Here is a 14,640-nt window from a genome sequence, read left to right on the forward strand (position 1 = left end):
GGTGAAACCCTGTCTCTACTGAAAAAAAAAAAAAAAATAACAAAAAAAACTAGCCGGGCGAGGCGGCGGGCGCCTGTACTCCCAGCTCCTCGGGAGGCTGAGGCAGGAGAATGGCGTAAACCCAGGAGGCGGAGCTTGCAGTGAGCTGAGATCCGGCCACTGCACTCCAGCCTGGGCGACAGAGCGAGACTCCGTCTCAAAAAAAATAAATAAATAAAAAATAAAAATAAAAAAAATAAAAATTAAATATGGGCCGGGCATGGTGGCTCACGCCTGTCATCCCAGCACCTTGGGAGGCCACGGCAGGCGGATCACAAGGTCGGGAGTTCAAGACAAGCCAAATCAATGTAGTGAAACCCTGTCTCTAATAAAAATACAAAAATTAGCTGGGTGTGGTGGCACACACCTGTAATCCCAGGTACTTGGGAGACTGAGGCAGGAGGATCACTTGAACCCAGGAGGCAGAGGTTGCAGTGAGCCAAGATCACACCACTGCACTCCAGCAAGGGCAACAGAGCTCCATCTCAAAAAAAAAAAAAAGAAAAAATTAAATGTAATGGTACACATGCAGTGTTTAGGATAGTGCCTGCCATAGAGGGCCCTCAGTCAATGTTGGCTGTTGTTACTATCTTTGGATAGAAGCAGAAGGACTTCAGGTAAAGTGCACTGTGACTTGATATACCAAAAGATGTTGACTTTTGTTTCTTGACTTTTTATAATAAAATACCCGATTTTATATAACAAAAATACTTTGGGCCAGGTGGAAGCCTTTCCTCTAGTCCTTTGTGAGTTGGTTTATGTGATTTGAAGGCATTCCCCTTATTAACCTGTTGTGTTCCAACATCTTGGCATGTATAATTTTAGAGTAGGTCCTTTAATATGATGTCCTTGGCTTTTAATGCAATTAGATTTTAAGTTCTTCTATTACAGTAAACATAAACTTTGATTTTGAACTTGGAAGGATGCCTACTTGGGACTGTAAGTCATTCAGCCATGGAAGATATATTGGAAAAGCAGGCTTTTCCCTATGAGGTGACTTCAGTGGCTGGGATTGTCTCCAACTGGGCCATTAAACGACTGATTCTTATTATTGGCAAAAAAGCCATTCCTCTTAGCTATTGTTCAGCCTTGTTACCATGTGACAGTTTTATATCCCTGACTCCCACGTATGAATAGGGAATTGTTAGTAATGTAACTTCATGTCTCTTTGGGGATTCCTGAAGGAGACCGGGAGAGGAAACAAACTTCTCTCCTTGGCCTCACCGTGGCTGTGGGAACCAGTGCAGTTCTTGTGGACTGCTGCAGAAACGTAGCAGCATTTTCCGCTTGTACAATAGCTGTCCATAGAGCAGGTACCTTTGGTAACATTAGCTAACACAGTTCTGCTTTCCCCAGAAACTGGAATGAGGAAACGACAATTTGAATTGCAGCCTTTAGAATTGCTAGTAGGAAAAACTGCCAGAGGATAAATCCACTTGAGTATTTTATTACCCAGAACACAAGATTGATTCAATAGTTCAGAGCCAAAATGAACTAATTTGCCTGGAAAGTTGGAATTACTAATCTGCCTAGAAAACCGAAGTGGAAGTAGGCAATCTGCCTAGGAAGTTGGAGGTGAAGCTGCTTAGTAAGTTGAAATGTGTTTTTGAGTGCAAAGCGTTTGTTGCAGAGTGAATTTTTATTACTACTCAGTAGATCTTGTAATTAAAGCTTGACGGTTTCTCTTTTTTGTTCAGCAAATATTTAAATTTCTTTGTGTATAAATTAATCCAAGTAATATAGCAGAACTTTCTTCTATGAACGATCTATAACCATGTTTCTGTATTAATCAGGCTTTTCCAGTGTCATAAACAATCTAATGGAAATGCATGCAAAATGCATATCATCTGCTCCCCAGTGAAATCTGATTGGAAAGACATGATATTTACATTCATTTTGAGGATCTATAACTCATAAAGTAGGCATGGTACTCTTCTGAATGGAAGAGTCATTCTGTAGCAAATTCATTTGCAGGACTTTTTTGGGGAATTTTGTATCAAGGATGGAACTTCAACTTGTTTTATTTAAAAAATAGAGTAGGATGGTAATATAAATATTTATGTGAATTCACTTATTCATGGCTTTTGTTTTTGAATTATTGTAGCAAAGATTGAAGTAGATATTTTCAGTTTATAAATTAGGCTTATGTTTGAAAGCTGCCCTAAATCTCTAATCCCACTGTGTACCATACTCCAAAGGTGGATTGAAACCCTGTACTTAATCTTTACTACCTCCTCAGAGTTCTTACTCTTTTGTTGACATTATCAGCTTCTCTGACCCTTATCTCAAAAAGACCTTTTACTTACTGGGATTAACTTTCAGGCAAGTCCTCTAAAGCCGCAATGTTTAATTATCTACCTGGTTCCCAGAGAAGATAAGCAGGCAGAAAGCAGCAAGAAATAATCATGTCTGTTTAGACTGGGTTTTTAACTTTAGTCAGAATAAATAATAGTGACACTGTGGTTTGGAATAGCTGAGCAGGAATGTGGGGCAACGAAACAAGTCAACTAGATATTCAAAATGAAGAGTAAAACGTTGTAACTTCCTCAATATTAGATATACCCAGTACCATGTGCCATTTAATTATAGTTTGGAAATTTCATCTTTTATTGCAAATATTTGAGGTATGCATATAGCTGCCTCATTCACGTAATTTGGATAGTAGAGAGAGAGATATTTGCTGCTTCAAATTTGAAAAACTTTTGCGGTTTCTTGGTGCCTTTGATCACACGGAGGTGAAAAAGATTGGCAAGAAGTAGATGATCACCCGGGTCTGCCTTGCAATAGTGTCTACCCTCCCAAATTTCCATGTCCTCTCTTTTTGGCGTTCACTCTTTACTCTTTGCTCCTTTCACTGTCATTCTTACCTTGTTTTCCTAGACATGTTAGAAAGAGATTGTACTTTCACCCAGGCATAGAGTCATAAGGACAAAAGGTTTGTGAGGTTGATTCTAGAAAGATTTTGTTCTCTGGGGCATCTTCTCTGAAAGCCTGAAAATTGGCCCTGCCGCTCAGTGTGAATCTCTTCGGGTGGCCACAGCCACTGCCGCCACATGATGGCAGTCAGGTCCCATGCTCCCGGCCTCACTTCCATGGTGTCTCTGCCTTTTTCTCTGATACTCACACAAATTTTACCGTCACATAAAAGAGTTGTTTGCCGACTGTAAAACAAGAATCCCTGTTAAAATTGCTGCGACTTTCATCTCTGTGTCCCTCTGTGGGCCTTGAGCCCATGTCCCCGGAGGAAGCCTGAAAAACAAGGAAAGAGGCAGAAAAGGGAGGCCCCCTCCCTGAGAGTGGCAGGCTATCGTCTTTAAACTCTGGGGAAGATGAAGAATTTCAAGAAATGTTTTTCCAACATCAGTGAGACAGTGTAGAAGAAGCACATGTATTTTGACTGTCTGTTACTTGTAGAAACTCAGATGGTGAAAACCTGGGGAGTCCAGTATGGTGGAATATCGTCATGGTCAATTTGAGGCGCAACTCTTTCCATATAGAAGTGCACTCTTCTGGCCCAGGCTAGATTCTAGCCCCAGGTCCGTCTTTATTACTTTCTAGTGGCAGCACTTTTAAAAGTTTCCACCATTAGTCACTATTTCAGCTATTGCTTGGAGCTCAATCTAACTTAAATAAACTTATCTCTGCTATAGCCCTGAACCAAACTAGTTTACCAAAGATTCACCAGAGAACAGGGTAATTGAGACCAGATGTGCTAAGTATCGTGTATTGTAGTTCACAGAACAGTTACTACAGACTTGGGATGTTTCCATTGCCATTATTGTTTTGGAGGAAGAGAAAATGCCTCTTGAAACTTAACGCTTTCACTTTATATGTATTAATGTGGGAAAATCATTGGCTTTAAGTTACTAAGACATTGTGTTTCTAGATGATTATGATGCTTACAGTCTATAACTCCAAAAGATGAGAGAGAATAACCAGCAAATACTCGGAGAAGAGACACAAGCAAAGAACATAGACTTCGCAATTATTCAAAGATTGCACTCCTGTCTACCTGCCCATGTCAGTGATTTTTGTGGACATCGTCATCTCTTTGGTGCTTGGGTGGGCAGGCTGGTGCACATGGATTATAACTACACTATCAGGACATCAGAGAATTATATCCCATAGGGAAACATCTACATTTGAGCAGTGCTTACTGTAAGCATGTAACCATTTCCTTTTGGCCAAATGGGGAGCCCACATACACATGACAATACAGATGACAATACAGGTTTCTGATGCAGACATATACCAGTCATTAAGCCCAGAAGAGAATCTTTCTTAATATGCTCATGCCTTGTCTAGAATACTCAAACCTTATAAAAGAGGTTAATTAAGAGGGAAGTTAATATGCTGTTTGAGACTGTCTTTATAAAATAAGGAGAATTAGGTGTGAGTTTCGGGCAAAATACTCTTCCCCCATGCCTGCTAACAGAGACACCTGAAATTAATATACTATTTGTGTAAAAGCATAGGAGTTATGTTACTATTTAATATAAGAATAAGCAAAGTCAAGTCCTATATCAACAGAAGGGAGTAAAAAGGGTCAGGGATGGTTATGAAGTGCCTAATATACGAAAGGCAATGTTCACTGCTTTATGTACATAGTCTGGTTTGGTTTTCACAATGATCCCTACAAGGAAAATATCTTCCTGATTTTATAGGGAGGATTCGAGGTAGGAAGACAACATGCTTATAGTCACAGATAGTAACTAGTAGAGAAATACTTTAACCTAGTTCTGTTTAATTCTAGAACTGACCCAAAAGATTTTAAATAGAAAATCAACCCATAGATTTTTTAAAGGATATTTAAATGGCTTACATAGGAAAATGATGTTTATTATTATTATTTTACAATCAGAAATGTACTAAGACATATGGAAAAATTAAGCTGGTGTCTATTGATTGACACTTCCTTTTGTGTCATGTATCCTAGCAGGACGCCTTAGTAGGAGGAAGACTGCTCTAAAACAGCCGTTTGTTACACATGGTGGCGTAGTCAATTCTCAGTATATTTCAGTTGGCAATAGAGGGCGCTGTACACCTTCTACATTTTTGCACAGAAGCATGCATTTCTTTTCCCACTCTTGCCTATTTACGATCATTACCTACCTTACCTACAATGTAGTTAGCTTAATCTTTTGGTTTTAGTGAAGTTCTGCCATGTGCTCCGTTTAAGATACCTCTGAATATGTGTCAACAATGCAATTTCAGTTCTATTGTATTTCGATGTGAAATGACAGAGTTGCGTTACTCAGCGGCTTCTGTACAACGCAGAAGAGTTTGAATTAACATTGTTTTTATAAATCTAACTAATCTTTTTCTGTGTTAGTGACAGAGATTATACCACTAACAGAGACAAGAAGGAAAAGCACTATTTTAGGAGCAAGCATTAAATAATGGAAGCATAGGATTTTTAAGTTTTCAAACTCCATGTACTTATTCTACCCAGTTCATTTCCTAAACCCTAACCTTATCATGTTATGTTTCCTAAGTGGTTCTTTATAGGAAGACTTTATTGAATGTATTGAAGTTTTTGTTTATTTACATGTGTATATGAAAGTTGCTTTGTTTTTTTGTTTGTTTGTTTGTTTTTTGAGATAAGATCTTACTCTGTTCACACAGGCTGCAGTGCAGTGGCGTGATCATGGCTCACTGCAGCCTAGACCTCCCAGGCTCAAGTGGTCTCCCACCTCAGCCTCCCAAGTAGCTGGGACTATAGGCATGTGCAACCATGCCCAGCTAATTTTTTTCTATTTTTGTAGAGATTAGGTCTCACTATGTTGCCAGGGCTGGTCTTGAACTTCTGGGCTCCAGCAATCCTCCCGCCTCAGCCTCTCAAAGTGTTGGGATTACAGGAAGGAGCCACTGCACCCAGCTGTATGACAGTATTTTGAACACCATTCACACAGAATAACTATTGGTATGCTTATGAGTATGATAGGAAGGACTTAGGAAAAGAAAGATCCAAAAGATTGCAGAAACTTTATCATGAAAGGTGTAGATTATAAATCAAAAGGGAATTATGTTACTGTAGCATCTGCATTCTTAAGGAGCCTGTATTAGACAGTGTGATTTGGGCTACAAGTAACCTTATGTAACAAAACGGGCTGCACAATGAGATGTATTATGTCAGAACACAAGAAGCCCAAAGACATGATCTGTTCAAGGTTGGTGAATTCAGAGGTTTAATACTGTCATCAAAAAACTAGTTCCCTTCCATCACTCAGCTCTCCAGTCCTCAAGTTTTTCCTTCACGATGGCAGTATTTATTATTCACGAATCATGCAAAGGCCTGGAGAAAGACTGTCTTTTACTTTTGTTACTACTTAAGAACTATAGAAAAATTTGTCCAAGAGCTCTCTTATTCCCAGCCAACTCTTCTTTGCCCCTCAGTGACCTCTTAGAATTGTGTTTCTTTCTCATTCCAAAGCCAAGCTCTGGCCAGGGTGAATGGCTTAGAGAACAGGATTTTTCCCTGGGGCTAGGGAAGGACCTCCTGTCTCTTCCAAAGCACGCAGTCTTGGATGACTTAATAAGATGGAGTTATGTTAGCAGACATTCTATGAGAAATGCCTATTGAGTAGGTGGCCAACGTTATCTCCTAAAAGTTATAGGTACCCTGCTAGGAAATCAGATAGAGAAGTATATCCTAGTTTGTTTTTTTTTTTTTTTTTTTTTTTTGAGACGGAGTCTTGGCTCTGCTGGCCCAGGGCTGGAGTGCCAGGGTGGCCGGCTCTCAGGGCTCACTGCCAAGCTCCGCCTCCCGGGTTCACCATTCTCCTGGGTCTCAGCCTCCCGAGTAGCTGGGACTACAGGCGCCCGGCCTTCGTCGGCCCGGCTAGTTTTTTGTTATTTTTTAGTAGGGAGACGGGGTTTCACCGTATTAGCCAGCGATAGTCTCTGATCTCCTGACCTCATGAATCCGCCCGTCTCGGCCTCCAAAGTGCTGGGGATTACAGGGCCTTGAGCCACGCCCGGCCAACTAGACTGCTTACTGTTAATTTAAGTCTTGCCAATCTGTGTGTGATTAAAGATAATAAAACTATTTTATATACAGATCACAACTAATTCCATAATGTCCTCTTGATCAATTACCCAAGACATTTCTTTTGTCTAATATGTACTTACCTTGCTTTGGGCTGTGGTGGAGAGGAGATGCAGCCAGGTAGTAGAGGTATTAATCTCTGTTTCTTCCTGGTTGGTGTCTGGAGAATTATCAAGCCCACTATTTGTTTTTACAAAATGTGAGGCTAGAACTTGTTACTAAGGCCTCCCCACCCATTAAATATGTAAAAAAATTAAGGTTGTCATCTCTAGAACACCAGGCATCTACCTACCTGCCCTATGACACACTGCAACTCTGGGCAGCCTGAGTAATTTCAATGTATGCAGGCTAATTGACCTTCTCCCTGAAGGTAGCCTTGTATACATAATTTTAAACTCTTAACTCTCTATATGTAAGGTTGTAAAGACTCATCCAATACCTGCTTTGGGCATTCCTATTATTCTTGTGTTTGTGTATAATAAATAGATGACTTGTGGTATCACCAGGTAACCAAAGCTTTTGTTTTGCCCACCCTCAGAGAGATGCAGGTCAGCTCCTCCAGTACCACAACTTCTGAGAGTCAAGATCCGTCTTCTGGGGACCCTGCTGTCAGTGCCCTTCAGCAGCAGCTGTTACTGATGGTGGCTCGCAGGACCCAGTCAGAAACCCCACGGGTACGTACATTCCAGAATTGCTGTTTGTGGATGTTCTAGAAACAGGGGATCTTAAAACCTTTTTCCAGGTTGGATTACCTGACAGGATTAGTCAGCTCTTTCCCTGAATTTTGCATCACTGGATTGTTGATATATCACTGCAAGGCAGTCTACTGACTGAATGTGAAAAGAAATCGGAGAGATAGAAGCTAACCTTGGGTTGATATTAACAGGATTGCCACTGTCTCAGTTGCTTTTCAAATGCATTAGAAATTCATGCACATTGATCTTTGGTTGCCAGGATGCATAAGTCTCACATGAGCTCACTGGATTAGGTTGCCTTTTTCGCCCATGGTTTGCAAAGTATCTGTTTTTTTAAAAAGATAACGTATTATTGCCTTGTATATTAAATATTCAAAGATTCTTAAATATTTGACTTAAAGGGAGACTTTATTCTTGGGGCAAGTGACATTATCCTCAAGAGGTCTAAAAATGTGAAGCCTTTCATTATTTTACTAAGAGATAACTTATTAATGTTCATTCATTTATCCAGTCAATCTTTAATAAGACTCTTGGGAGGCAGAGCCAAGGATTAAAAGCCAGAGATAACATGGGAGATTAGTGAAACACCCAGACATGAAGTTAGAGCTGCAGATTCAATTTTGGGCATTTTGGAGGAGAGGGAATGGGGACGGCTTCTTAGAAGAAGAAATACTTGGGTTAGGCCTTGAAGAAAGATTGGTTTCCATTGGTACATATTGAGAGAAGAGGATTGTAGATGGGATGATGTCATGTGAGTGTCAAGTTTCTTTATTTTTGTTTACCTTTTTCCTGGAAATGTTTCAGTTCATTCTACATTCTAGAAAAAAAAGCTCATCTTTGAAAAATAATAATTATAGAAGTATGATATATATGTATATATGTTTTTGATTGCTTAGCCACATTTTTCCAAAGGATGCTCAACAATACAATGTGGCTGGCTGCAGTGACTCACGCCTGTAATCCCAGCACTTTGGGAGGCCAAGGTGGATGAATCACTTAAGGTCAGGAGTTCAAGACCAGCCTGGCCAACATGGCAAAACCCCATGTCTACTAAAAATACAAACATTAGCCTGGCATGGTGGCACATGCCTGTAGTCCCAGCTACTTGGGAGGCTGAAGGGCGAGAATCGCTTGAACCCCGGAGGCAGAGGTTGCAATCAGCCAAGGTCGTGCCACTGCATTCCAACCTGGGCAACAGAGTGAGACTCTGTCTCCAACAAACACACACACACACAAAATACAATGGGTTGAAATTTATACACCATTACTCAGCTGTGCAAAGAAAATGTTGAGTTACCTTTTAGCTGACCACATATTGCTCTGAGTTCTTATTCCTGTTGATGTGGGGAATGTAGGGACCACTTAACTTAAAAGTGCTAATTGTCAGACACAGTAGCTCATGCCTGTAATCCCAACACTTTGGGAGGCTGAAGTGAGGGGACGGTTTGAGCCCAGGAGTTCAAGGCTGCAGTGAGCTATGACTGCACCACTGCACTCTAGCCTGGGTGGCAGAGTGAGATCCTCTCTCAAACAAAAAAAGTGCTAATTAGGGTAACTCAGCCCTTTCAGGCTTGGAGTTTCTGTGTAAACAAGTGTTTAATTTATTCAAAGAAGCAGCCTTTTGGGACTGTTTATTCTCTTCCCTTTCATGTATTCAGGCTCTCCTTCTCCTCCTTTCCAGGGCCTCTGTGTGTAAGGGATAGGATTCCTAAACCTGTGGTTGGAAGTGGACCTGGGAGGGGCACTTCCGGGGAGGGGAGCATCCCCTCAGCCCAGTCACCGGGTGTACTGTGTGTTGTACCTGCCTGGTTTGGGTGAGGTGTTGGATCTGCCACTCACTGACCACTGGAGACCCTGCCATTTGCCCTAGCCGTGTTCTGCACACACCGTCAGCCTGTACGAGGTCTGTGAGCTCTGCCCAGCCCCAGCCCGAGCTGCCAGAACATAGTTCTCACCCCAGCCCTAGTATGTGGGGACCCTGTGGAATGCAGGCTTTCCTGAGAAACTTGCATTTTCCCCGTGATAGGCCGGGGAAAGTGCTAACTCCCTACTACCCTCCAGAACATTAGTGTTGAACCTTCAAGAAGGTTCCATGAAAGTATCAGGATAGCTTGGAAAGATGTGAATGCCGTTGATTTCATGAGTAGCAGAACTAGAGGAAACTAGAAACTTTAGATTATCAAAGGTATACATCTATTGATTTAATATCTCAAAAATATCCCAGTTAGAGCAGAAACTTGAAAATAAGTAAATACTGAAAGAATAAATCAGAAAGTCCTGCCATTCCTTATTTTGCATTTGTAATCCTATAAATGGCATGATGATGCATAAAAACTCAACTCATCTGCAGTGTTTTATTGTTAGACAACCAAATTCATTGCTTCAACAATTTAAACTTACTTTAAGTAAAAAATTTTAAAGTTCTATATTCTGTTGTATACGGGTATGGAAGAGGAAAAATGAAGATTGCTAACCAAGCTCATGTTTAGACTCTAAGAAAATATTTACAAAGTCTCATACTGGGAAAAAAATGTAGTTCTACTATTTGATTTCTAAATATAATTGATATCACCAGGAAATTAAATTAGGTTTCAGCCACAAAATAAAAATTAAATAGGTTTTCTACTCATTATCCAACAAATATTTGCTGTAGGCTGGCTATGCCTGCAGTCCTGTGCTAGAAGCTTGGTATACAATGGTGAAAAAACTCAGTCCCTGCCTACAATAAGTTTAACAGCCAGTCAACCAATTCAACTCTATACAACAGGAATTCTGCTTAGAATAGGCTCTAGTGGTGTGGGACACAGGAGAAGCTCCAGGCCAGGAAACAGGGGATCGGAGAGGCTTCCTCAGCAAGGTGACACTTCCACTGAAATGTGGAGGATGAGTTGAAGTTAACCAAATAAAAGGAGATAAGAGTATCTAGACAGAGAACCCACCTGGCCAAAGGGGCCTGGAGGTGAGGCTGAAAGCAAGTGTGCTCAGTGTTTCTGGAGCCTGGAGGCACAGGGGAGCTATTTCTCAGAAGAAGACTAGCAAAAGTAAGCAGGAGATAAGACTCTGAAGACAAGACTTTAATCCCTTCCTTCCCCCATCCTCCCTGCCTTTCTCCTTCAAGTGCAGCACATGAGCTCTGGGAATGCTTCCCCCGCAACTTTCTGCAAGCTCTTTCTAGCAGAGGATGGAATTCTGCAGGCTCTGATGGGCGGGTGGTCAGGAGGTGAGCCAAGGCCAGAGAAAGACTTTTCTGAAATTCCTCCCTGGTACAAATACAGTATGTGTGTAGAGAATGGAGTGTCCCTGAAAGGGGAGCTTCCAGGAAGGGCTGTCACTTTTATGTAGGGCTGGTCACTATATATATATGTATATATGCACACACACACACACAGGAAAAGAAGAGGTTGTTTTTCATCATCATAGCTGTAGAGTTTAGCTCTCAAGCACAAAAGGAAGGGCAGAGCTTGGGGCATGGTTGGAATTGGTGAAAACCTGTTGTTTGAACTCAAGATTGGCATTCAGGGGTTTTGAATATTACCAATTAAAAATGTTGCATGAATCCATATTATAAACTTGTACTTCTCTGTCACTAAGTTTATCCATCATGTGCTTCTAACCCCACAGAGTATATTCTGTAGACTCATTACCATGGTTTTTAAAATCTTACATTGTCCCAATATGTTATGGGGCAGTACCTGAGTAATCACCTTGAAACATTTTGTTTATTACACTGCTGGTTGAGAGGCAGGTGCAGTCTACCCAAGGGCAGCATAGGATCTGTAGGAATACAGCATTTTCTGCTTCCATTTACTTTTAACTGGATATAGTCTCCAACTCATTCAGCTTGTCTTACATTAAAAAATGAGATAGTATTGTATGTAAAAGTGTTTCGTAAACTCTAAAGCTCTGTGCAAGTCTATGATAGTGGCATTATTATTATTATCTTATGGATATGTGAAGGTCAAGCATTTCATTGGTCCTAACTGATGAGAACTGGTGAGAATTGCAAAGATGAACACAGTACTAGGCCTGGCTGACTGTTATTCTAGGTAAATATAAAGGCAGCATTTACATCACAATTTACTATCATTGAAACATTAACAAGAACTTATAAGAATATTGGCATTTACTAAAAGATGAAACAGTTGAAATAATTATAGAGATGAAAGAGGTGAGACATCAATTATAATATAACATTTATTTTCATCATATATTCATTTATTTGAAAGTATATTAATACTTTAAAAGAAAAGTAACATTTGCATCTTTTCATTTATCATGTTCAGAAGTTCATTTAAATATGGATGCTCCTCAACTTAGAATGGGTTTATGTCCCTATAAATCTATCATAAATTGAAAATATCATAAGTTAAAAATGCATTTAATACATCTAAGCTACTGAATATCATAGCTTACCCTGGCCTGCCTTAAACATGCTCAGAACACTTACATTAGCCAACAGTTGGGCAAAATCATCAAATACAAAGCCTATTTTGTATAATAAAGTATTGAATATCTCATATCACTTACTGATATTCTACTGAATGCTTATCCCTTTCACAGCATTGTAAAGTTAAAAAATCTTAAGTTGAATCACTGTAAGTCAGAGGCTATCTGTAATAGGTTTAGAACCTACATGATTTGTTATGAATTCTGGCTGCTAAACATAGCCACTGTTATAATAGTATCATTCTACTTTCAAAAAAATATGTTTTATCCCTCAAAGTTTTGTTCACATCCAGATATAATTCACATTCCACTTCTATGTTTTGAACACAAGTTATGTGTGTGGCACTGGGCTAGGTGCTGTCATATTTGATGTCATTTTATCTTTAAGAGAAGTCTTCAGGGTAGGCATTATTTCATCTGGGGGTTGAATATCTAAGGAAACTGCAGTGCAGAGAGTACTGGAACTTGCGGTGTTGAAGGGACCCTGATCCAGTGTTCCTTCCTAGTTGCGCTTTTGTCACTATTAAGGCCTCCAGTGCTCACATCCCCCTTGGCAGCCACTGCTGTGATTTCTCACAATCCCACTTCTGACACCAAACAGAGTCCCTACCAACCCTTCCTTCCCAGTGCTGAGCTTGATAGCTGTTAGGAGTTACATGTAGTTCCCCAAAGGACCACTTTTCCTCTGTCTACTGTTCACTCCTCTACTCCTTCTGCCTTTTCCCTGCCCTTTCAGGTAAAATCTACAGAGACCTTCTGAGAACTGGAGAACCTCTAATTATTTTCAATATCCCCCTGCAAAAAAGAGGCCAATAATTTAAATCCATTTGTGCCTGTTCAGACTTTGGGGAGGTTCTGTAGAGCTTATCACTTACTCTTTCACATAACAGGGCATAATATCTATTTTAGTTTTTATTAGATATGGTTCATTCTCAAAATCACAACCCTGACTGTAATCCATTATTCCTCATCTTATTTTTGCCAGTTTCCATTTTCAAATGTGTGTTGTTAACTTGTTCTTTCACAATTAGACTATGTGTATTGTCTCTTGAACTCTATTTGTTTTGCTGTGAAGGTGGCTTTCTCTTTACTGATGAGCACTGCTTGATGTGTCGATTCACCTGGGCCCCCTTAAAGACTGTAGACTTTGGCTTCCAGCAAATCTCTTCCTAATCTGGGACCTTGGACCAGTGGCCTAATCTCTCAGAGCCTCAGTTTCTTTTAGGAAACTGAGCTATTGTGATCTTTTAAGGATTAGAGATAATATATGTCAAAATTATGACTTTACTAGTTGGTGGCAGTTACTAATATCATCAAAAAATCTTATTTGTTATCTGGAACTCTTGAAAGTAGCATTATTTGAGCAGTAGAATTTCTCAGGTATCTCAGAAGGCATAGTCTTTTATTCTTAGATTTCAAAAATTCCACCCAAAATATTTCTAAAAGGTACACTGTCCTTCTCTGCCTTCTTAAGAAGAATATACTGATAATAATGTAAGTTGTTCTTGATAATTCAAATTCATTAAATGAACATTGGATATTATGATATAAACACTAATCCATATGGGGAGTGTGTGTAAATGCAATTATCTGGTTTTTTAAAAAGAACCTAAGTTCAACTTTTATCCTTTCCTTTGTCCTCCCCTTTCCTAAACTCCCCTTTCCTAAACTCTTTCTCAGAATCATAGAATTAAACTTGCAGGCCCAACTTACTGGGCAATGTAACATCATTATCCTTTGGCAAGGCTTAATGAATCAGAGACATAAACGTCTTTTTTTGTCAGTTTGTCCATGCATTCATTTTTTTTTTCATTATTTGGATCACTTACAGTGAAAGATAAAAGTGATGAATATGAAGCTCCTTCTCAGACTCCACTGAGGGTCCTCAATTATGCGAGCCCCTTAATTGTTGATGCACTCCAGGGAATGCCCAAGACCCCTTTACTCCATGCCCTCTTCCAGGATGTCAGTCCTACACTCTCTGGTGACTCACTTCTCTCTCCAGAGATAGATACAGATGTAGATGTGTTTATGCATGTGATGATGTTACCATGACTGGTTTGCTTGCCTATTCCCAGAAATTTCCAAACCCCTGTAAGGTGGAAACTCTCTCTTGTTATGTTTTCAATTTTCAACATATATTACATATAGTATTTGGTTTATATAATCTACACAGTAACTATTTTGTTCGATGAGTGAAAACATGAATGATATTAAAATGATGAGAAATAATTGAATTTGAATTTGAATTTGGTACCAGAAAATAGTCCAAGAATAATTGCTGTTATTCACCAAAACATGTAGCTCTGGGCTTCTTGGATATCGAAGACAAAAAATAAAATTTTATGAACTTTTTTTCCCATAAAAGAAGTCAAATCTTTTTTTTTTTCATTAATTTTGAGGATTTTTTTT

At 39.7% G+C, this 14,640-nt stretch overlaps 1 protein-coding gene across 1 annotated transcript in view; it reads left to right on the forward strand.

Annotated features, from left to right (window-relative positions):
• The window catches only part of PCNX2 (pecanex 2), a 295,611-nt gene that overhangs the window by 50,896 nt on the left and 230,075 nt on the right, over window positions 1-14,640 (forward strand). Inside the window, exon 9 of the mRNA XM_017857713.1 lies at window positions 7,626-7,761. Coding sequence (XP_017713202.1) covers window positions 7,626-7,761 — 136 coding nt within the window. The remainder of the gene's footprint in view (window positions 1-7,625; window positions 7,762-14,640) is intronic.

Source organism: Rhinopithecus bieti, unplaced genomic scaffold (assembly GCF_001698545.2).
Source record: "Rhinopithecus bieti isolate Rb0 unplaced genomic scaffold, ASM169854v2 scaffold_46259, whole genome shotgun sequence".
Taxonomy (NCBI): Eukaryota; Metazoa; Chordata; class Mammalia; order Primates; family Cercopithecidae; genus Rhinopithecus; species Rhinopithecus bieti.